Source organism: Schistocerca nitens, chromosome 3, assembly GCF_023898315.1.
Source record: "Schistocerca nitens isolate TAMUIC-IGC-003100 chromosome 3, iqSchNite1.1, whole genome shotgun sequence".
Classification (NCBI taxonomy): Eukaryota; Metazoa; Arthropoda; class Insecta; order Orthoptera; family Acrididae; genus Schistocerca; species Schistocerca nitens.
In genome coordinates this window covers 213,651,658-213,676,770 of record NC_064616.1, presented here as the reverse complement: position 1 = coordinate 213,676,770, position 25,113 = coordinate 213,651,658, and the positions used below count along the sequence as shown (strand labels likewise).

At 46.1% G+C, this 25,113-nt stretch overlaps 1 protein-coding gene across 3 annotated transcripts in view; it reads left to right on the top strand.

The window, feature by feature from the left end:
• Window positions 1-25,113, top strand: part of LOC126248169 (thioredoxin-like protein 1) — a 79,602-nt gene that overhangs the window by 7,359 nt on the left and 47,130 nt on the right. For all 3 annotated transcript variants that reach the window (XM_049948930.1, XM_049948929.1, XM_049948927.1), the window contains exon 2: window positions 21,319-21,429. In XM_049948930.1, coding sequence (XP_049804887.1) covers window positions 21,394-21,429 — 36 coding nt within the window. In that variant the 5' untranslated portion in view covers window positions 21,319-21,393. The remainder of the gene's footprint in view (window positions 1-21,318; window positions 21,430-25,113) is intronic.

Sequence of the window (25,113 nt, the reverse complement as noted above, 5' to 3'; positions counted from 1 at the left end):
GGTTCAATCCCGTCTCCGGCCATCCTGATTTAGGTTTTCCGTGATTTCCCTAAATCCTTTCAGGCAAATGCCGGGATGGTTCCTTTGAAAGGGCATGGCCGATTTCCTTCCCGTCCTTCCCTAGCCCGAGCTTGCGCTCCGTCTCTAATGACCTCGTTGTCGACGGGATGTTAAACACTAATCTCCTCCTCCCCCCAATTCCACAGTGCCCTAGCCGCTTGCCCTGATACGGCTTCTGGGCTGGATCGCATCCACTACCAGATGCTCAAACACCTCACGGTGGACTGACAGCGACACCACCTCGACCTTTTCAACCGTATCTGGGTTGAGGGTGAGTTCCCCTCTCAGTGGCAGGAAAGCATTATCATCCCAGTGTTGAAGCATGGCAAAAAACCCCTGGAGGTGTACAGCTACCACCCCATTAGCCTCACGAAAGTTATGTGCAAGTTGCTCAAACACATGGTAAGCCGGAGGTTGAGTTGGATACTTGAGTCTTGGGGCCTTCTGGCTCTGTCCCAGGGTGAGTTCCATAAGGGCTCCCAGCCGCCGTTGGATAATCAGCTGCCAGCAGAAAGTCGTATACTCCTAGCTCACTTATTTTTTACATAGTTTAATTCTTAATTTCTTTGCGTGTTTTTGGTACTTGCATTGTTTAATTCATAAATTTCGGGCGTATTATAGTATTTGAGAGTTGTAGCATCGCGTTTTAGTACCTGAATAGTGTAAAATCGCGTAGTCTCCTTCCGCCGCCGAACAGTGTGTCAGCAGTATGCAAGTAGCAGCATTACTGCATTTACTAGGCAATCTTGTATTTTAATAACCATTTAAATTTTGTGTCGATTTGTTTGTGCTCTCTGTAGATTAGTTCAGACGTTCTTTGCACAACAGTTTTTAGCATGGATAGGGACTGCAACTGCTGTGTTCGGATGCTGGCTGAGTTGGCATCCCTTCGCTCCCAGCTTCAGGCAGTATTGGCTTCGGTCACACAGCTTGAGGCTGTTGCCAATGGGCATCACTGTGGGGGTCCGGATGGGGGTTTGTCGGGGATGCCCAGCTCGTCCCACGCATCCCCCGATCGGACTACGACTGTGGCTGCCCAGGATACTGCCCCCATTGAGCCTGATCCCTCACCTGTGGTAGTGTGGGAGGTCGTCTCGTGGTGTGGCAGGGTGCGAAAGACATTCCGGAGGGCTGAACGGAAGGCCTCTCCAGTTTGTCTGACGAACCAGTTTCAGGCTCTGTCTCAGGCTGATACAGATCTTCGGCCGGACATGGCTGCTTGTCCTGTTCCAGAGGTTGCCCCTCAGTCTGCAAGATCCGGGCAGTTGCAGAGGGTGGGCTTACTGGTAGTTGTGAGCTCCAATGTCAGGCATGTAATGGGGCATCTTAGGGATATGGCAGCAAGAGAGGGGAAGAAAACCAGTGTGCACTCCGTGTGCATACCGGGGGGCAGTCATTCCATATGTGGAAAGGGTCCTTGTGGATGCCATGAAGGGTACAGGGTGCACCTGTCTGTTGGTGGTCGCTCATGTCGGCACCAATGATGTGTGTCGCTATGGATTGGAGGAAATCCTCTCTGGCTTCCGGCGGCTATCTGATTTGGTGAAGACTGCCAATCTCGCTAGCGGGATGAAAGCAGAGCTTACCATCTGCAGCATCGTCGACAGGACTGACTGCGGACCCTTGGTACGGAGCCGAGTGGAGGGTCTGAATCAGAGACTGAGACGGTTCTGCGACCATGGGGGCTGCAGATTCCTCGACTTGCGCCATAGGGTGGTGGGGTTTCGGGTTCCGTTGGATAGGTCAGGAGTCCACTACACGCAGCAAGCGGCTACACGGGTAGCAGGGGTTGTGTGGCGTGGACTGGGCGGTTTTTTAGGTTAGATGGCCTCGGGCAAGTACAGAAAGGGCAACAGCCTCAAAGGGTGCGGAGCAAAGTCAGGACATGCGGGGACCAAGCAGCAATCGGTATTGTAATTGTAAACTGTTGAAGCTGCATCGGTAAAGTACCGGAACTTCAAGCACTGATAGAAAGCACCGAAGCTGAAATCGTTATACAAACAGAAAGCTGGCTGAAGCCAGAGATGAATTCTGCCGATATTTTTACAAAGGCGCAGACAGTGTTTAGAAAGGATAGATTGCATGCAACCGGTGGTGGCGTGTTTGTCACTGTTAGTAGTAGTTTATCCTGTAGTGAAGTAGAAGTGGATAGTTCCTGTGAATTATTGTGGGTGGAGGTTACACTCAACAGCCGAGCTAGGTTAATAATTGGCTCCTTTTACCGACCTCCCCACTCAACAGCATTAGTGGCAGAACAACTGAGAGAAAATTTGGAATACATTTCACATAAATTTTCTCAGCATGTTATAGTCTTAGGTGGAGATTTCAATTTACCAGATATAGACTGGGACACTCAGATGTTTAGGACAGGTGGTAGGGACAGAGCATCGAGTGACATTATACTGAGTGCACTATCCGAAAATTACCTCGAGCAATTAAACGGAGAACCGACTCGTGGAGATGACATCTTGGACCTACTGACAACAAACAGACCCGAACTTTTGGACTCTGTAAGCGCAGAACAGGGAATCAGTGATCATAAGGCCGTTGCAGCATCCCTGAATATGGGAGTTAATAGGAATATAAAAAAAGGGAGGAAGGTTTATCTGTTTAGCAAGAGTAATAGAACGCAGATTTCAGACTACCTAATAGATCAAAACGAAAATTTCTGTTCTGACACTGACAATGTTGAGTGTTTATGGAAAAAGTTAAAGGCAATCGTAAAATGCGTTTTAGACAGGTACATGCCGAGTAAAACTGTGAGAGATGGGAAAAACCCACCATGGTTCAACAACAAAGTTAGGAAACTACTGCGAAAGCAAAGAGAGCTTCACTCCAAGTTTAAACGCAGCCAAAACCTCTCAGACAAACGGAAGCTAAACAATTTCAAAGTTAGCGTAAGGAGGGATATGCGTGAAGCGTTCAGTGAATTCGAAAGTCAAATTCTATGTACCGACTTGACAGAAAATCCTAGCAAGTTCTGGTCTTACGTTAAATCAGTAAGTGGCTCGAAACAGCATATCCAGACATTCCGTAATGATGATGGCATTGAAACAGAGGATGACACGCGTAAAGCTGAAATACTAAACACCTTTTTCCAAAGCTGTTTCACAGAGGAAGACCGCACTGCAGTTCTTTCTCTAAACCCTCGCACAAACGAAAAAATGGCTGACATCGAAATAAGTGTCCAAGGAATAGAAAAGCAACTGGAATTACTCAACAGAGGAAAGTCCACTGGACCTGACAGGATACCAATTTGATTCTACACAGAGTACGCGAAAGAACTTGCACCCCTTCTAACAGCCGTGTACCGCAAGTCTCTAGAGGAACGGAAGGTTCCAAATGATTGGAAAAGAGGACAGGTAGTCCCAGTCTTCAAGAAGGGTCGTCGAGCAGATGCGCGAAACTATAGACCTATATCTCTGACGTCGATCTGTTGTAGAATTTTAGAACATGTTTTTTGCTCGAGTATCATGTAGTTTTTGGAAACCCAGAATCTACTCTGTAGGAATCAACATGGATTCCGGAAACAGCGATCGTGTGAGACCCAACTCGCTTTATTTGTTAATGAGACCCAGAAAATATTAGATACAGGCTCCCAGGTAGATGCTATTTTCCTTGACTTCCGGAAGGTGTTCGATACAGTTCCGCACTGTCGCCTGATAAACAAAGTAAGAGCCTACGGAATATCAGACCAGCTGTGTGGCTGGATTGAAGAGTTTTTAGCAAACAGAACACAGCATGTTGTTATCAATGGAGAGACGTCTACAGACATTAAAGTAACCTCTGGCGTGCCACAGGGGAGTGTTATGGGACCATTGCTTTTCAAAATATATATAAATGACCTAGTAGATAGTGTCGGAAGTTCCATGCAGCTTTTTGCGGATGATGCTGTAGTATACAGAGAAGTTGCAGCATTAGAAAATTGTAGCGAAATGCAGGAAGATCTGCAGCGGATAGGCACTTGGTGCAGGGAGTGGCAATTGACCCTTAACATAGACAAATGTAATGTATTGCGAATACATAGAAAGAAGGATCCTTTATTGTATGATTATATGATAGCGGAACAAACACTGGTAGCAGTTACTTCTGTAAAATATCTGGGAGTATGCCTGCGGAACGATTTGAAGTGGAATGATCATATAAAATTAATTGTTGGTAAGGCGGGTACCAGGTTAAGATTCATTGGGAGAGTGCTTAGAAAATGTAGTCCATCAACAAAGGAGATGGCTTACAAAACACTCGTTCGACCTATACTTGAGTATTGCTCATCAGTGTGGGATCCGTACCAGATCGGGTTGACGGAGGAGATAGAGAAGATCCAAAGAAGAGTGGCGCGTTTCGTCACAGGGTTATTTGGTAACCATGATAGCGTTACGGGGATGTTTAGCAAACTCAAGTGGCAGACTCTGCAAGAGAGGCGCTCTCCATCACGGTGTAGCTTGCTCGCCAGGTTTCAAGAGGGTGCGTTTCTGGATGAGGTATTGAATATATTGCTTCCCCCTACTTTATACCTCCAGAGGAGATCACGAATGTAAAATTAGAGAGATTCGAGTGCGCACAGAGGCTTGCAGACAGTCATTCTTTCCACGAACCATATGGGACTGGAACAGAAAAGGGAGTTCGTGACAGTGGCACGTAAAGTGCCCTCCGCCACACACCGTTGGGTGGCTTGCAGAGTATAGATGTAGATGTAGGCTGCTCTGCCACCAATAATCTGGTCTGCCTGGAGTCTGCTATCCACACGGCATTTGCCCACCACCATCATCTGGTTGCCATCTTTTTTTACATGTGTAAGGCATACGATACGACACCACGCTTTGTGAGTGGGTTCTTGGGTGCCCGCTCTGCTTTTTATTCAAAATTTTCTGTCACTTCATTCCTTCCGCATGCAAGTTGGTTTGTCCCATAGTTCCTCCAGAGTCCAGGAGAATGGGGTCCTGCAAGGCTCTGCCTTGAGTGTCTGCCTCTGTTTAGTTGCTGTTGCAGCTGCAGTTGTGTGAACGTCCATATCGGCTTCTTTGTAACTGATATACTTTTGTCTGTTCTATAGCTCCACTGGCATTCCAGTTGCTGAGGCTACAGGGCGCAGTTGTGGGCCATTGCGTACGGTTTCCAGTTATCGGCTGCCAAGATCTGCATCATTCATTTCTGCTGGCGTCGCACTGTACACTCTCAGCCACGGCTTTATCTTGACGGCGAACCTCTTGCCATGGTGAAGACGCAATGGTTTTTGGGCTTGATTTTTGATGCCTGGTTGACTTAGCTCCCTCATATTCGGCAGCTTAAACAAACATGGCACCATCTTAACGCTCTTTGTTGCTTGAGTCACACCAGCTGGGGTGCCGAGCGGTCTACTCTTCTACAACTTTATCAGGTGTTGATACAGTCCCGTCTCGATTATGGGAGCCTGGCTTACAGCTCGGTGTCACCTTCCTTGTTGCGGTTGCTTGACCCCATACTTCACTGCAGGACCCGACTCGCAACTGGATCTTTCCGTACAAGCCCTGTAAACAGTCTACTTGTGGAGGCTGGTGTCCCTCCATTGTGGATCTGGCGCCAATGACTACTGGCTGCTTAAGCTGCACATGTTTGTAGCTTTCCCAGGCATCCAAATTACCATCTCCTGTTCCCCAACTCGGTCGCCCATCTTCCAGAACGGCGGCCCCGTTCAGGGTGTACAGTTGCAGTTCGCGTCCGGGCTCCTCTCTCTGGGCTTGAATTTTTCCCTCTCCCACCTCTTTTCCAGGCTCATATACATATACCCCTGTGGTGTGTGCCTCACCCATGCCTTCGGCTGGATTTGGCACAGGGCCCGAAGGACTCAGTCCCTCCTGAGGCCCTCTGCCACATCGTTCTTTCCATCCTTACCGCATTTCACAGCTCTGACATGGTCTATACGACGGTTCGATGGTTGCTGGTCAAGTCAGTTATGCTCTTACTCTTGGGGATCATTCTGAACAACACTCATTGCCGGCTGGTTGCTGTGTTTTCACTGCCGGGCTCGTCACCATCTCTCGTGCCCTAGAGTATATCTGCTCCTGCTCAGCTTAGTCCTTCGTTATCTCTAGTGACTCCCTGAGCGGTTTACGAGTTATTGACAATTGTTTTCCTCACTCTCGTGTGGTGATGGCTATCCAGGAGTCCATCCATACTCATGCCCTTTGCGAGCACTCCATGGTTTTTATGTGGACCCTGGGTCACACGCTGGCCAAACAGGCTGTCAGTGCACTGGCTTTGGAGATTGGCCTTTCAGAGTGTGATCTCCGTTCATTTTTGCGACAGGAGGTTCTTGGTATCTGGGATGATGAATGGCGCACCCTGCCTTCACCCAACAAACTTTGGATCGTCAAGGAGACTACCGGTGTGTGGCGCTCCTCCTTGTGGGCCTTTCGCAAGGACCCTGTTGTACTCTGCCGGCTGCACATTGGCGACACCTGGGTGACGCACGGTTATTTATTGCACTACAAGGACCAACCTCTCTGTCGCTGTGGTTCAGCATTGACAGTGGTCCACATTTTGTTGGACTGTCCGCTTTTAACTGCGCTTAGGCAGACGTTTGCGCTGCCTGATACGCTCCTTGCCCTTTTAACAGATGACGCTGCCATGGCAGGCTTAGTTTTGAAGTTTATTCATGCAGGGGGCTTTTATCGCTTGATCTGAGGGTTTGTCTCTTTCTTTTGTGTTGAATCTGGCCTTTGGCCTACAGTGTTAGATTGGGCTTTTCAGTGTGTCTCTTGGTGGTTGGCTTTTGCTTTCTTTTGTTTCCATGGTCGGCCAACCACTGTAACACTCTGTGTGTTTTTAATTCCTCTTTTCTGGTCTTTGTCTATATCTTTCTTGTTCTGTGTCATCCCTTAAACTTGAACTGCAAGGTAAATTTAAAGCAGTCTATATTAGATTATGGACAAGTCTCCAGCATGTATTTTGATGTATGCTATTTACAGATATCATAAGTAACTAGAAAAGCTGGAAAGGGGCGCCAGTATGTAACTTTCGCTGTTGTTTTTTTTTGTCATGCAAACAAATGTCAGGAGCCTTTTTTATGTATAAAGTGCCATTCTGTAATGCCATTTACACCCCCAAAGTTTTTAATATTATTGAAGACTTAAATAACTAAAATGTCCCCCTCCCAAAACTCTGTTTCTCGATGGGGTCTTGATATTTTGGTAGTTAAAGTACACGTGATTGTATGACCATCACTCACCATACTGGTCAGAATTGAACTTTGTGTTGTATTCTTCAATAGTTCTAAATCATCACTGAGGTGCCTACCACCCCTATATTGTGTTAGGCTTTCAAATATTTTCAGGCCTATATCTAAGAGGACCTTTACTTTTGTTGAACTGCAGTGAATCCCATAAATTGAGTAAGTGACTTCTAATGGATTGTGTGAGCCATTGATTTGTACCAGCTACCAACTTACAAAGATAGATTTTGTGGCTAGGGCACTGATGACCTTAATACATAGCACCATAAAACACCAATCGTATCATATCCTTGGCTATTCCTGTACAGTTAGCAGCAAATAATAACAGTAAGATGATCCAGCTTGTATGTCAGATGCTGTTTGTTGAGAATGTGTGTTCTGTCCACGTTCCTAAGGGACTAGGAGGCTTAGTGGGTGCTTTGAAAAATGTAAAGAGGCTTCTTAACAGTCCTCACCTTGTTGTAATGCATTTAGGGGAAGAAACTTTGTAAGAATAATGTGGTGAAGGAGGATTAGGAGTTAATTTGCCATCAATAACAAGGTGATTAGAGACAGAACAAGCAGAGATTTGGGAAGGAAAGGGAAGGAAATCAATAAAGTCAATTTCAAAGGAATCTTCTTGGCATTTGCATTAAGAATTTAGGGAAACAATGGAGAAACTGCATCTGTTCTGTTGTGGTTCAATAGTCAGGTACTTAAGTGTGAATTGCAGAGTAGTCATGTAGATGTACTCGTAGATGTCTGGATTGGTGGATGGGGATTTGAACACTGGGCCCCCAGATGTGTGTCATGTCTTTTACCAATGTACCTATTTGCTCTGAAGAGATATGGAGTTACAAAACTTGTTCTGTAAAAATATGGAGTTATGGAACACTTTGAACTTTGTAAAAGAGTTGATACATATCAAGATCTTCCCCTCAGAGAGCCCAAGCTATTGCAACACCTACTTCCTTTCCGGTGCTGCAGTCACTCATCTCTGAATGTCCTTCCTTCTCTTACTCTCTTTCTCATGGTGACAGCCTTCGGTGCCAACCCAACTACTCCCTGGGTTTTGCATTCCTTTCTCAGGACATTCATTCACGTACTTTGCATCACATTTTGGCTTAAGTAATTTTTGGTCATTTTCTAGGTTTGACTTTCATTTTCCAAATTTTTTCTATGGCATGAACTTACCAAGGAAGAACACATTGAATAGCATCCACTGTATGTAGTGTTAAAGTTCGTCTGTGCACACTACGTGCATAAGCTCTTGTATACACTTACGTCAACTCAGTAGCCCATCTGACGTGATGGGGTCCCACTTCAGTAGTGCCCATGGCTCCTTTCCTGCTGTCAATCTAACACTCATCCCTCGATCTCGTGGCTTTGCTACATTGGTCACTACATGATGACCTTTGTGACAGTGTCCACTTTCTCGTGATGCTGTCACTTCCTTGCCACAGATGAACCAACTGCCATGTTGGCGGCTTCAAAGAGCTTACTGGCAGTTGTATGAGTCTGCTGTTACCTTTCCCCCACTCCGCCCCTGTCAGACTGTGTCAACGAGGTTGTGCAAGGCATCTCCAACGCGATTAACCACATCACTAGAACTGCTATTCTTCTTTCAACAGGTCCTGTTCATCACCAGCTGGTGTCATGGTGGATCAGAGTAATTGCAGTAGCTGTTCAGGATCAGCAGCATTTCGAGACACACCCTTCGCAGACCAACCTCATCACTTTTTAAGTGACTTTGTGCTAAGGTTCATTATGTAATTAAATACAGTAAGAAGAAATGTTGGGAGTGCTATGTCTCCTCTCAGGGAATGAATGCATCTTCATCCTGCGTGTGGGCCAAGCTCCATAGTCTTCTAGGCCACCAAAGATCCAAAACCCTGCCAGGTCTCTTTCTTCAGGAGAGTCTCTGTGCTGATGCATCAGCTCTTGCTGAACACTTTGCAATGGTTTCAGCATCCTCTTCTTACACACCTGTCTTCCTCATGCATCAAGTGACAAACTGAAGATGTCCTCCTCTCCTTTGCCCTGCCGGCCGTTGTGGCCGAGCGGTTCTAAGCGCTTTAGTCCGGACCCGCACCGCTGCTATGGTCCCAGGTTCGAATCCTGCCTCGGGCATGGATGTGTGTGCTGTCCTTAAGTTAGTTAAGTTTAAGTAGTTCTAAGTCTAGGGGACTGATGACTTCAGATGTTAAGTCCCATAGTGCTCAGAGCCATTTGAACCTTTGCCCCCTTAGCACTCCGAATTATATCATGAACTATTCACAGGGTGAGAACTGCTTCAGGCTCTGGCCTAGTCTCACAATATGGCTCCAGGCTGAGTCCATTCACAATCAGATGATTCAACATATGACTGTTGCTTAACAGCTCCATCTCCTCAGAATCTTCAACCATATTTGGCTCGATTGTGTCTTCCCTTCGAAATGGTGAAACAGTCTCATGATTCCAATCCTGAAGCCCAATAAAGACTAAACATCTGTTGGCAGTTACCAACCCATTAGCCTGAATAACATGCTCTGCAACGTGCTTGGAATGATGGTTGTCCACCGTTTATGCTGGGTTCTCAAATATCAGGGCCTTTTGTCCCCCTATCAATGTGGTTTTCAGGGAGGGATGATCCACAACTGACCATCTGGTGAGGTTGCAAACAGCAGTTAGACAGGCTTTTTCTAAACGCCAGTATTTCTTGACCTACATAAGGCATATGTCACCATGTGGCACCATCACATTTTACTTAACTCCCAAGACTGGGACATTCAAGGCTCCCTGCCAATTTTTAACCTGTCAGTTGTTCCAGTTAAAGTTGGCCCTTCAATCAGCTTGCCACGGGTCGAAGAGAATGGCATCCCTCTGGGCTCTGTACTGAGTTTGTTCTCTTCCTCATTGCCATCAGTAGGCTAGTGACCTCTGTCGAGCCATCAGTCACCGTGTGCCATATGTTGACTTTTGCATGTGGCACAGCTCCCACTCGGTACCCTCAGCTAAAAGCCAGTTCCAAGCTACCATCTGACAAGTATCTTCTTGGACTCTTTTCCATGGTTTCCAATTCTCTCCTGAAAAAACGTGGTTGTGCATTTCTTCTTGTACTGTGGTCCATCCTGGCCCAGAACTCGGATACACAACATGTAGACATTGTTACACAGTCCTGATTTTTGGTACTGCTCTTTGACAAGAAGAATACTTTTGGCTGCCACATATTTGTAAACTAAAACTAACTGCGTGCAAAAGATCATGTTATCTTCTTCCTTGCCCATACCTGATTGGTCATGAATCAGGACACACTCCTTCATAACTGCTGGGCCCTAATCCAGTCCTGCTTCAACTATGGTAATCAGGTTTATGGCTCCATGGTGCCCTCAGCTTTGAAATTGTTAGACCCATTCCATCATTGTGGAGTTCGACTTGCCACCGGTGTCTTCCAGCCTCCTTGCTGGAGTGGGGATCTTCTGTTTTGAGTTCTGATCGTACCAATTCTTCCTCAGCTATGCAATCACCATTTGACAATTTCCGGAGATCCGACACATCCTATCCTGCTTACAAAGTTCTCAGATGTACTGCCAGATCCAATCATTGAAGGTGCACAATATTTTGGCGAATAACTATTCTGCCATTGTAACGTGGTGCTGATGGAATGAGCGTCTGCTGCGTGCCTATGGTATTTATGCCTGCTGGTCCAGAGTTTGGGCTTCGCTGGCCCCGTGCTGTGCTCAGTGGTGGGGTATGTGCAGCAGCATTATTAGGGGGAGAGTATCGGTTGTCTTCCGCCCACCATCACCGTTGCACCTTGCATTCTGAATCTTGCTTTCTGCTTTGATGGAGGATAGTATTGGCACCCTTGCCTTGCCCAGTTGGAAGCCTGTGTGCCTGTTGATTAAATTATCAGTAACACAGAATTCAATTACTTCTTTGAAAATTGAGTCCCAAAATTAATCGCTTGTAACCAGGATTTTTGTTCTTCGCTAATTAATTTTATGTCTGAAGATAGTAACTGTTCTCTAAAGAAGAAATACCATTGATGACTGTGGAGCTTCTCTAGAATAAATGATAATTAATTGAAACCCTCAGCTGCCGACAGGTGTTGTTGACATACCTTGATGGGGACAGCTGAAAATGTGTGCCCAGACTATTAGGGGCATTACATATGTAGATTGTGGACAGTTGGGATTGTGGGTCACACAGGAATCGTGCAAGGGGTAAGTCCCTGCAGTCACACTATTCATCTGTGTCCTTGGTGGCTTAGATGGATAGAGCATCTGCCTTGTAAGCAGGAGATCCTGGGTTCGAGTCCCAGTCGGGGTACACATTTTCAGCTGTCCCCATCAACGTATGTCAACAACACCTGTCAGCAGCTGAGGGTTTCAATTAATTATCATTTATTCTTGAGAAGCTCCACATTCATCAATGGTATTTCTTCTTTCGAGAACAATTACTATCTTCAGACATAAAATTAATTAGCAACGAACAAAAATCCTGGTTACTAGTGATAAATTTTGGGATTCAGTTTTCAAAGAATGTCCACATGTTGTTTATCAGAGTTCTGGGCCAGGATGGACCACAGTACAACAAGAAATGCACAACCCACGTTCTTTCAGGAGAGAATTGGTAACCATGGGAAAGGGTCCAAGAAGATACCTGTCAGATGGCAGCTTGGAGCTGGCTTTTAGCTGTGGGTACCGAGTGGGAGCTGTGCCACATGCACAAACCACTTTTGGTTCAGCGTGTTTTGGCTATGTGTGTCTTACAGACAGGATAGCTCTCACTTTGGCTGGAGATCTGTTCACCATCCTTGCTGACACTGACACCCCCCCCCGCCTGAGGGTTCGGGGGTTAGAATAGGCCCGCGGTATTCCTGCCTGTCGTAAGAGGTGACTAAAAGGAGTCTCAAATGTTTCGGCCTTCTGTGATGGTCCCCTCTCGGGTTTGACCTCCATCTTTCTAAATTCTTCCGAAGAGCGAGCCAATTGGGGAAGGGCGCCTTACATGGTGCACTGTATCCATCGTGTATTGAGACCTTTAGCCGGCTTTTTCGTCGTTGCAATGGTGTCCCGCTCGTTTTCCATCTCTTGGGCTAGGATACATCCCTGGGTGCGATTACCACGCTGCACTCTGCAGTGTTGCTTTTAACTGTGACGACAACCTTGGACATTTTTGCACCTAAGATCCAGCACGGTAGCCAGTCCGTTGTGGTGGGGCCACCATGTACCCTGTTGGTTGTAGCCCCCTGACAACACAGGGATCACTCTACTGATGCCTGCGCCGTTAACTCCCCACGTATGCCAAGGAGTAGATGCCCATCTCCCTGGAGCATCAGGACTCCCGGCAATGGCCATCCTGCCAGGTGGCTATTGCTGCGGCTGGGTGGCGCCCGTGGGGAGGGCCCTTGGTCGGAGTAGGTGGCATCAGGGCGGATGACCCGCAATGAAGCGTGGTACATCATCTCTCGCTGGCGGCCAGCCACCAGCAGCCTCTAAGCGTTTGAGGGCTCATTTTAAAGCTAACGTTTATGACCCCAAATCGTTCCCATCCCTGGCCACTCCATGGGAGGAACGAAAGGCAATGAATGACAGTGACGTGTGTATCTCGTCTGTACCAGAGCTGATAGTGACTCGTTTCTATCCGTGAAGCCTCAGTTCTTTGTAGAGCATTTAGAGGACAAGTTTGGGGAGGTGGAGGGCTTGTCCAAAATGCGCTCTGGGTCAGTTTTGATAAAAACGGCATCCTCTGCCCAGTCATGCAGGTTACTTGCTTGTGACAAGTTGGGGGATGTTCACGTTAACATCACCCCACATAAGAGTTTAAATATGGTCCAGGGTGTTATATTCCATAGGGACCTCCTTTTGCAGTCTGATGACGAGCTGCGCGCCAATTTAGAGCGCCGAGGTGTACATTTCGTCCGGCGTGTTCATCGGGGTGCGAGAGACAATCAGGTAGCTACTGGTGCCTTAATCTTGGCCTTCGAAGGTGATACCTTACCAGAGAAGGTCAAGGTGATGGTCTACCGGTGTGACGTCAAACCCTATATCCCTCCCCCGATGCGGTGCTTTAAGTGCTGGAAGTTCGGTCACATGTCCTCTCGCTGTACTTCTAGCCTCACATGTCGAGATTGTGGACGCCCATCTCATCCCGATACTCCATGTGCTCCGCCTCCCGTCTGTGTCAACTGTGGAGAGCCTCATTCCCCTTGCTCGCCGGACTGCAGTATCTTACAGAAAGAACGCAAAATCATGGAATATAAGACCCTGGACCGACTGACTTACACTGAGGCTAAGCGGAAATTTGAACGGCTACATCCTGTGCGCATGATGTCATCTTATGCCTCCACTGTCACTTCTGCTCCAGCTCCTTCAGCTGCAAGATATACAGTCAGCTCTCAGAGTCAAGAGGACCTCACCTGCCCCCTTGACGATAGGGGCCCCTTCTCTCGCTGTTGCTCCCACACCATCTAGCTCGGGAGCCGCACCCACTAAACCAATGGGGACACCAGTCCCCACTTCTAAGCCGGAGAAGCGTAAGTCTTCTTCGGCTTCTCTCGCTCGGAAGGGATCCCTTGAGTCACTCCCTTCCCAGGTTCCTACCAGCGGCACAGCAGACACCAACCAGTGGCTGAAGAAGCCACAGGTCACTGGTCGACAGGCTTCGCGATCCTCTTCGGTCCCAGAGCCTGACTCCAATAAGCCCTCTCAACAACGGCAACCAAAGGAACAGCGAGAGAAAACGACTTTGAAGACCCGTAAGTCCAAGACACCTGCGGTGGCACCTACTCCACCGCTACCTAAAAGCTCTGCGTCTGGGGATGAGGTGGAGATCCTTGCGTCCGCTGAGGACCTCGATCTCACCGATCCCTGAGACGCAATGGATAGCACTTGCACGGGTGCTCCATCGGAGGCAGCAGGTGACCCAGCGGCGTAATCTGCCTTCCCAGTCCCGTCACGCCTTTCTCCGCCATGGACAATACCATCCTCCAGTGGAACTGCAGCGGTTTCTTCCACCAACTAGCTGAGCTCCGCCAACTTATCAGCCTTCACCCTTTCTTCTGCATTGCTCTTCAGGAAACTAGGTTTCCAGCAATGCGAACCCCCGCCCTCCGTGGCTATCGGGGTTATTATAAGAACCGGGCAGCATATGAAAGGGTGTCTGGTGGCGTCTACCTCTATGTCCTTCACACTCTGCACAGTGAGTCTGTCCCTCTCCAAACACCTTTAAAGGCTGTCGCTGTTTGGGTGTGGACGCCACAGGCTGTTACCGTCTGCAGTCTTTACCTTCCACCGGATGGTGATGTCTCGCAGCATGTCCTGGCTGCGCTGATAGCCCAATTGCCGCCACCTTTCTTGCTATTGGGTGACTTCAACGCCCATAACCCTCTGTGGGGTGGGTCAGTGGCAACAGGTCGAGGAGCCACCGTTGAGCATTTATTGTCGCAGCTCGATCTCTCGATTTTAAATGATGGTGCCTTCACACACTTCAGTGTGGCGCATGGCACATACTCTGCCATTGACCTTTCAATCTGTAGCCCTAGCCTCTTACCGTCTGTCCAATGGAGTGTGCATGACGACCTGTGTGGTAGTGACCACTTTCCGATCTTTCTGTCACTACCATGGCGTCACTCTTTTGGGCGCCCTAGCAGATGGGCTATGAATAAGGCTGACTGGGACTTGTTCTCCTCCACTGCCGCTATTGAGCCTCTCTCTAATGATGACATTGATGCGGTGGTTCAATCGGTCACCACCGGCATCGTTACTGCCACCGAATCTGCCATTCCCCGTTCCTCTGGGTCCCCTCAGCGGCGGACTGTGCCTTGGTGGTCGCCTGAGATCGCTGCAGCGATTAAAGATCGCCGGCGGGCGCTACAGCGTCACAAGCGACATCCCTGCATTGAACACCTCATCACCTTCAAACGGCTGCGTGCGCGGGCCCGCCGCCTTATCCGCCAAAGCAAGGAGGAGTGCTGGGAGCGGTATGTGTCCACCATTGGCCTCCATGTCTCTCCATTGCAGGTCTGGGCCAAGATCCGACGCCTCTATGCCTATGCGCTCCCTGCGCTCTCACTGAATGGAGCAGTTTGTACAGACTCCGGCAAAATTGCCAACAGCTTGGCAGAGCATTTTACTCTTAGTTCCGCTTCTTCCAATTACCCACTGGCCTTCCGCTCCATTAAAGAGCGGATGGAGCATCGGAGCCTTTCGTTTCGCACCCACCACCCAGAATCTTACAATGCTCCATTCAGTGAGTGGGAATTTCGCAGCGCCCTAGTCGCTTGCCCTGATACCGCTCCTGGGCCAGATGGCATCCACTGTCAGATGCTGAAACACCTTTCAGTGGACTGCCAGCGGCGCCTCCTCGATCTTTACAACTGTCTTTGGGTCGAGGGGGAGTTTCCGTCGCAATGGCGGGAAAGCATTGTCATCCCTGTTTTGAAACCTGGAAAGAACCCTCTGGAGGTGGACAGCTACCGTCTCATTAGCCTCACCAACGTTCTTTGCAAGTTGCTTGAACGGATGGTGAGCCGGCGCTTGAATTGGGTACTGGAGTCTCAGGGCCTTCTGGCTCCGTCTCAGGGTGGGTTCCGTAAAGGCCGCTCCGCCACCGACAATCTGGTGAGCCTGGAGTTGGCCATCTGTACTGCCTTTGCCCGCCGTCAGCACCTGGTCGCTGTCTTTTTCAACATGCGGAAGGCGTACGATACGACATGGCGTCATCACATCCTTTCTACGCTTCATGGATGGGGTCTTCGGGGTCCTCTGCCGATTTTTATCCGCAATTTTCTGTCGTATCGTACCTTCCGCGTGCAAGTCGCGGCCTCGTATAGTTCCTCCCACGTCCAGGAGAACGGTGTGCCACAGGGTTCTGTTTTAAGTGTCTGCCTGTTTTTAATAGCCATTAACGGGCTCGCTGCGGCCGTGGGAAATTCTGTCTCCGCTTCCCTGTATGCTGACGACTTCTGCCTTTACTATAGCTCTACTGGCATTGCAGCTGTTGAACGTCAGCTACAGGGCGCTATCCACAAGGCGCAGTCTTGGGCTGTAGCTCATGGGTTCCAGTTTTTGGCAGCCAAGACCTGCGATATGCATTTCTGCCGGCGACGTACTGTCCACCCGGAGCCGCAGCTTTCTCTTAATGGCGAACTTCTTTCAGTGATGGAATCACACAGGTTTTTGGGGGTGATTTTCGATGCCTGGTTGACTTGGCTGCCTCATATCCGGCAGCTCAAACAGGCGTGTTGGCGGCATCTCAATGCTCTGCGATGTTTGAGCCACACCCGCTGGGGCGCCGACCGATCTACCCTGTTCCGGCTCTACCAGGCGTTAATCCAGTCTCGTCTGGATTATGGGAGCCTGGCTTATGGCTCAGCTTCCCCATCTGCATTGCGGGTGCTGGACCCAATCCTCCATAGCGGGATACGCCTTGCCACTGGTGCTTTCCGCACCAGCCCTGTGGACAGCATACTAGTGGAGGCAGGTGTCCCTCCACTGCGGTTACGCCGCCAACAATTACTGGCTGCTTATGCTGCCCATGTTTTTAGCTTGCCCGGGCATCCAAATTACCGTGTCCTGTTCCCGCAGTCAGTCGTCCATCTGCCAGACCGTCGGCCTCGGTCGGGTTGTCCGATCGCCGTACGCGTCAAGGAGCTTCTCTCCGGGCTTGGGTTTTTCCCTGTTCCACCTCCTTTCCGGGCACCTCTGCGTACACCCCCATGGTGTGTTCCTCGCCCTTGCCTTCGGTTCGACTTGGCACAGGGCTCGAAGGACTCAGTCCCTCCAGAGGCCTTCCGCTGCCGCTTTTATTCCATCCTGGCCACGTATCAGGGCTCTGGAATTGTTTACACTGACGGTTCGATGGTTGCTATCGTGTCTGGTATGCGCTAACTCTAGGGGACCATTCCGAACAACGTTCCTTGCCGGATGGCTGCAGCGTTTACACTGCTGAGCTGGTCCTGCTCAGGTGAGTCCTTCGTTATCTGTAGCGATTCCCTGAGCGGTTTACGAGCTCTCGACCAGTGTTTTCCTCGTTCTCGTCTGGTGATGGCTATCCATGAGTCCCTGCATACTCTTGCGCATTGCGGCCGCTCTGTGGTCTTTGTGTAGACCCCCGGTCACGTCGGTATCCCGGGCAATGAACGTGTTGACCGCCTGGCCAAACAGGCCACCAGTGAACCCACCCTGGACATTGGCCTCCCGGAGACTGATTTGCGGGCAGTCTTCCGCCGCGAAGTTCTCTCGCTTTGGGACACTGAATGGCGCAATCTGCCCACGCCAAACAAACTCCGTTCTCTCAAGGCGACGACACGTGTGTGGCAGTCATCCATGTGAGCCACTCGCAGAGATTCAGTTGTTCTTTGTCGGCTCCGCATTGGCCACACCTGACTGTCTCACAGTTATTTATTGTGTCGTGAGGACCCGCCCCTCTGTCTCTGTGGGGCGGTTTTGACGATGGTGCACATTTTATTTACTTGTCCGCTTTTAACTGTGCTCAGGTAGACATTTGCACTGCCTGATGCGCTCCCTGCCCTTTTACTAGATGACTCTGCCATGGTGGACTTAGTTTTGCGTTTTATTCGGGCAGGGGTTTTTTATAGTTTAATCTGAGTGTTTATGTTTTTTAGTGTTGATTCTGGCTTTTAGCCTCTGATTTTAAACTGAGTTTTTAATGTGTTCTTGGTGGTTGGCTTTTCCTCTTTTTTTTCTGTATGGTCGGCGAACCACCGTCACACTCTGTGTGTTTTAATTTGTTTTGTCTGATCTCTGTCGGAGTCTTTCTCGTCCTGTGTCGTCTGACGTCTTTCCTGCTGTTCGTTTTTTATTCTCTTTGGGTGGTTTTAATTTTTTTGGAAAAAGGGACCGATGACCATCGCAGTCTGGTCCCTTTAATCCCACAAACCAACCAACCAACACTGACACCAGTGGTACATGGGTTCTAAAATTATGTGGACTGTTTGGCCTTATCTATAAAGTGCTGGATAGGGATATTGGACTTCAAAGGATTGTAAACTACTATGCATGTGGGGACAGCCTTCATCAGTCCATCCCCCTTTCCTCTCATCCCCACCATGAGAATGGCATGTTGACTTTTTGTCAGGGCATTCATGACCACACACCCACAGTTGGCATCATTATCAACAACAATCCCACGTTAAGATACAAGGACATGATTTATGATATCTGAACTCACACCCAAGAACATCACATAAATATAATGCAAAGTCAGTTCTTAAGAATCTGTGTGGCAGAATATCAACAGGAATTAATCTGACTGGCTATCATTGACAGTTTTCTGTTGTTGTGTTTGTTACAGAAGACTTTTAAACATGGATTGATACATATCGTTAGCAATAAAAAGTACTTCAGATTTTCTAGAATCTTAAGGTAGAAACAGCAGCTCTGTGAGAGGCCTACATGTACATTTACTACAGCAAAAAACTGTCATTACTGCTCCCCCCTCCCCAGACATATATCTTAGTGTGCCACAGGGATTCTCCTTGGAGACACTGGATGCTAATGTGGCCATTGACAGCCTGAAACAGAAAGTAGTTGGATCTGACTAAGGAACTGTTTGCAATGTTTTCTGGTATAATGGTTAACAGGAATACATGTACAGGTTACCTTCTGCAGAGCCCCATTTGCTGCAGTGTGCTATGAACAGTATGCTTTCAAACACTTCTTCCATCCCTAGCACTTTTGTCTACTACCCATCGTGATACAGATCACTGCGTATTTTATTTTACAGCAAATACCCATATCTATACTAGTAATTAAACTGTAAAACTGTCATGTCTGTCTGAACTTGCTATTCTCCAAAACTACTAGATTAATTTTCGTGGGGGTTTCACAGGTAATTTGGCATAGCTTAGGCCAACATGTGCTTTATTTCATCAAAATCAGAACATAGAGGAAAAAGATACTGTCATTCAGAGTTTTATCTAAAATCGTCTGCTTAGTGCAGTAGTTCAGATGTTTAATCACCATGGTTTAGTACACCAAAGAGGCAATAGTTGGCACTGTTAGTTTTGTAGTATACCAAAGAACCAATACATAGTGACAGAATTAAGTGCCACAATCTTTATCTTTACAAATAAAAACTAACATTGAATTTACTTGGCTAGGATGTACAAATTTACTACTTTCACTTTGTGTATTAAAAACTTAATGACATTGCTTTGCTTCTTTTGAAAGGTTTTATGTACGTTCTTTGCTAGGAACAAGGGATTTATGAAGTTTGTGTTGTGATTTGGGTGTGTACTAATTACATTTGGATATAGTTTTGTTTACAAATAAAAATGCTGTAATACAGTCGAGTGTTTCTGAAAACATTAGAACAATTAAGACTGAGGAGTATGCGGCCACAAGAACTCAATGAAGATTGTGAGGCGGGACTTGCTGCAGCATGAGAACATGAGCCTTTAACTTGCTCTTTCGAAAGTACTTCTGGAAGTGAAGTGTGACATAACTCTGATCTAGAATGTAACACATTATCTTGCTCCTCAGAACCCTTCACTCACAGAGGCATAAAGTTGTCTCTGGTATGTAACAACAGAGAAGGTGAAATTTTGATGAGAGTGGTGCAGGTGAAAGAGCTCCACAGCTGAACTAGGAAGATCTCCTGTATTGACAGGGGTGGACTGTAGAGCATCAAGGAGGGTGTTGTAAGAGATCCCGTGAAATTAGTGGAAGGAATCACTCACGAGTTTCAAAGTGCTACCAGCAGTGCTCACTGTGCATAGGGAGTTAAAAAGAATGGGGTACATTGGTGCAGCAATTCCTCATAATCCATGCATTTCGGCTAATGCTGAGCAATGCTTGAGTTGGTGTAAGGAGCTGGACAGTGCGTAACTGGAAAGGAGTTATTTGGAGTGTTGAATTATGCTGTACCCTGTTGCAATCTGAATGAAGGGTTAGGGTTTGGCAAATGTCTGGAGAACTTTATCTGCCATGATGTGTAGCACCAACACCAACAGTGAAATATGGAAAAGGTGGTGTTACAGTATGGAAGGTGTTTTTCATGATCCCCTTATTGCCTTTAATAAAATGCTAAATATGGAAGGATATGAACATATTTTACAGTATTATGTACTGCATACAGTAGAGGCACAGTGTGGAGACAGTGATTGTGTTAGCGGGGCAATGCACCCTGCCATAGAGCATCTGCGAGACAATGGTTTGTGGATGATATCATTCATGAAGTAGACTGGCCTCCTCAGAGTCCTGACCTGAACTCAATGGAACACTTGTGGGATGAACTAGAACATCCCAGTCCCCAGTATCCAATGTCGACGCCTTCTCTTGTTTCAGCTCTTGAAGAAGAATGTGCTGCCATTTCTTCACAGACATTCAGACACGCCATTGAAAGTGCCCCCAGCATAGTTCAAGCCATGCTGAAGGTGAAGGGTTGACAAACTGCTCTAATAAGTGTCCATACACTTTGATCAGATAGTGTAACTCCAAGGTGGTTAGTTTAAACTCAAGTCTCTGAAGTAGTAGTGAGACTGGTGCCATTTGCCAATCAATGGTGTGAAACTGTACAGGACTGCAGAATGTTTTGTCTCCACATCTGGACTGCAAGTGCAAAGATAACGGGATAGTGTATATTGTGATGCAGCACATGTGACCCTCCTTTGATGTGATCAGATTTAAACAGCAATAAAATCACCAAAATTCCAGGTGGTTACATATATTACTGGGTTCAGTATCTGAACACTGTGACATATACTGCCTAACAAACCTGAACAGTGTGAAATTCACCTACCCAGCCCTATTACAGCTGGTTATATGGTCCCTTTCAATTATAGAGGTGCTAGTATTGCTTTGTATGTGTCATGAGCTAGTTTTCGTTGCCTGACAGTGTTAACTAATAGTTTTGTACTCTGCATGTGTATGTGTGGCCATATATGGAAGTTAGTTAGTATTATCAAATCTTGGACATATTACCATGGTTGTACTCTCTCTCTCTCTCTCTCTCTCTCTCTGTGTGTGTGTGTGTGTGTGTGTGTGTGTGTGTGTGTGTGTGTGTGTGTGTGTGTGTGTTTTTACATTTATGAATTAATGTGTTAAATGTTTGTACGCCAGGTAAAAATTAATACAGTGAGAGGTGCAGACCCTGCAGGCCTATAAAGGAAAATACAGCAGCCCATCTCAGCAGGAATGTCAGGCGAAGGGGAGCCTAGTGTACAGGGCCACGTAAGTTGTGTTGACCAAGCTTAAGTCATGATACAAGAATCTGATATATTTCACACCTAACATTTTCTTATGCTTTTTGTATGTTGTATACAGTGTCAGGACTGGGAAAAGAAAATTGAAAGTGAAATCTTCTGAGCTATTAGTTTGTCACTTTCTCTGATGTTATCTCTGTGCCAAGATCTTTTTCCAGTCTTTTGTTATCTGCATGTGACCAGAAACTCAAATAAATAAATTATCTACACTTAACAAGATTACCTGTAGAATTTCCATCTCTCTTTCACACTGAAGATTTTACTCAGTGTTTGAATGTTGTACTTTTTAAAATGTGTGTATACAAACTTTTCGCTCTAGATGGAAATCTTAATTACTTCACAGAGTGCCTGAACTTGCCAAATGAACTCGGTAAATATGTGTCTTTTTTGTAGATACTATAAAAGTTTAACTTCTGTCTCTCTCTGTCCTGGTGAGTGATTTGTTTTTAAAATGTGTGGAAAAAAATCCTAGATCAATATTGCTAAAATTCCTTCATTGATTACTAGTTTCAACTGACTGGTGAGTTATGATACTGATACACACTGTATGAAGTAATAATTTTTGTTGATCTGAAGATGGCTCACCAATTACCTGAAACTAGTAATCAATAAAGGAATTTTAGCGATCTTGACTTAGAATTTTTTTTCCACACATTTTAACGTAACAGATCAGCTATCTTCCAATTGACAATGTCAAATAACACTGTGATTTGTTTTTCTTAACAAGAATTAACTTGAATTCTACCAGTATTCAACTTTCCAAACATACAAAAGGCAAATAGCATGATAGTTTGTAACAAAAGAGATCTGTGACTGAAATTTTAGATGTTAATTATTCTAAATGTTTAATGGCTTTCAGAAGGAACTGTAAGTTTCAATATCCTTTACAAATAGTCAAATGTGTCATATGAGGGTGCCAAGATTTAACAAACAGGCACGAGGTGATGCGGTTGAGATGTGAGATTACTATTGTTTCAAATTAGAAATGCAATAAAATGGGCTAGGCTATTTTTAATGGAATTTTATGACCACTGACATTACTTAAAACCATGTTTCAAAGAATTTTATTGTTTCAAAATTGCAATTTGTGTTAGTGAAAGAATGGCAGGTCAGAAATTGGCAGAGTATTTTATTTACCGTGAGCATTTAAAGGAACAGTGTTCCTAAAAATTGGGAATTTAATATGAAGGTACTTGTTCAGTGATTTATTATTATTATTATTATTATTATTATTATTATTATTATTATTATTATTTGTGTAAAAGCTTAACAACAGTGCCTTATATAACTTTGCTTAACTTTTGGTAATCAATCAGTATTAGAAAAAAAGGTCCACAGTATTTCTTCAAGGCTTCCATCAGTGACAAGTTTTGTGAAGGTCAGTCAAAATCAGTTGTTGTTCTTCCCAAAAAATAGGCAATATCATGCACGTGATTGAGGGCGATTGGCATATGACCCGCCGTGAGATAGCTAGGTGTCCTTAGCCATATTAAAGACTGCATTCATCTCAATTTGCATGAACATTTAGCTGTGAAAACAACTCTTCATGATGGACTCTGCACAATTTGACCAAAGCTCAAAAATGGGCTGCGTCAATTGGCGTTAGGAAATGCTCAAAAATTTGATTGAGGAAAGGCAAAATATGCAGACAACATTTAACAGGAGACAAAACTTGTATAGAATTGGGGAAATGAGCAGCAATCAACTCTTTCAGTGTTCCCAGGTGAAGTGAAACCAACAAAAGTCGTTCATTAACAAAGCACTTCCAAGAAATATCACTTTTCTTATCAAACAATGGAAAATCCAGGGTGGAATGATGACAATGTTATCAAAAGGATAGATTGGCTGTTTGGCTGAAACCTTACTTCTTAAGTCTTTTTGTAGAGCCTGTCTGCAACTCAAAATCTCTGCTAAATGGTGAGTAGCAATATATTCTTTTCACAATATTGTCACTCTTTAGTCAGGTTACATTGGATGTGGCATTACCATTCTTTCAAAATATTGAAGAATGGTTGACAGTGAGCAGTATACAGTGATTTGTTTGCCACAAGTCCTCAATGAAATCAGGCAAAACAAATAAAAAGGTTGTTTTCTCAAGCAGAATAATGTCAGCTATCCAATAGCATGTCAAACAGTTGATTATTTGATAGAGGAAAAACATTGAATAAATGTCTCATTGCCCCTATGCACCTGATGTATTTACTAACAACTTCTTTTTGTTCCCTTATGTCAGACAAAAAATTCAAAAACAGCAATTTTTGTACTCTTACAGAAGCTGTTGAATCCCTCCAAAAGAATTTTTTTTTTTAGTTCCAACATCATAGTGGAAATAATGTTTCCAGAACTTGATGCATTCTAAAGGGAATAAATTTTAAAGATCCAGATTTTGAGAAAAAGTAAAATGAGTACCAAAAATTGCTTTTCTTTCATTGTTTTTGTGGAAATTAGAAAGGTGATCTTCGTACTCAAGTGCTATTCACTGGGTTGAAGTGTTAGGTTTTCTAACATAAGACATTGTCATACTGTTAAAATGCCAGTATAGTCCATAGGTCAATGACACTGTCAAATGCCAGGATATAAACTCAGAATGATGAACAGGGGGTTGGGTGTGAAGAACCAATTCTTCGATACTCGTGTTATCAGGAATGCACCGATATCATCATCATACATTATCTAGCAAGAACTTGTACAGAAGATGCAGCTGGCAACTCAGTGGTGTGTGTGATGTTGCCAGGCAGCAGAGTTCATCTCAGAAAAGCACAAGGTGGTTTGTTTGGTGGAAGTTGGTGAGAATGCTGGCCGGGAAGGTGGCCATGGTAATCGCAACGTCAGCAACCTTGAAGTGTGTGGCTGCATTAGGCATTCCTCTGGCAGCAAGATGCAATGTGCTAGACAGATAGCAGCTCTGACGGAAGGTCAAGAGACACCTAGTTGAGGATTGTGAACCCAGGACCCCTCAGAGATGCCCAGGAGCCTGATGATGACCTGAAAGAGACCCCAGCAGAACACCAGCACAATTAGATCTAGAAGCAACCCATAAGCCAGCAGTTAACAGAGGCAGCAGCAGCTAGTTGGAGATGAGGTTGGGTGATCCACATTTGGCCAACAGGGCTAGTGCATAGTAGTTCTCGGCATAGACAACAGACAAAAACAGATCCCACGAGGCCCATACAGTGAGTATTTATGGCAAACTTGCCCAGCTTTGTTATTACTGGGGCCATGCCACTGGTCATGTAAGGGGGTGGAATTTCACAGGCAGTATACTGACCTGCCTGGCTAGGGTTGTGAAGTCTGCTAGGAAGGGTGTTTCGCAACGATACAGAAGTTACATTATTGCTCAGAAATTTGAAAGTTGCAGAGAGGGTGCCATCTGCATTTCCCTCTGGTGATCATACTAGAAATGATGATTTTTGATGACAGGCACTTTTTCAAAAAAGGGTTCAAATGGCTCTGAGCACTATGGGACTCAACTTCTGAGGTCATTAGTCCCCTAGAACTTAGAACTAGTTAAACCTAACTAACCTAAGAACATCACACACATCCATGCCCGAGGCAGGATTTGAACCTGCGACCGTAGCAGCCGCGCGGTTCCGGACTGAGCGCCTAGAACCGCTAGACCACCGCAGCCGGCGCACTTTTTCATTGACCGTAT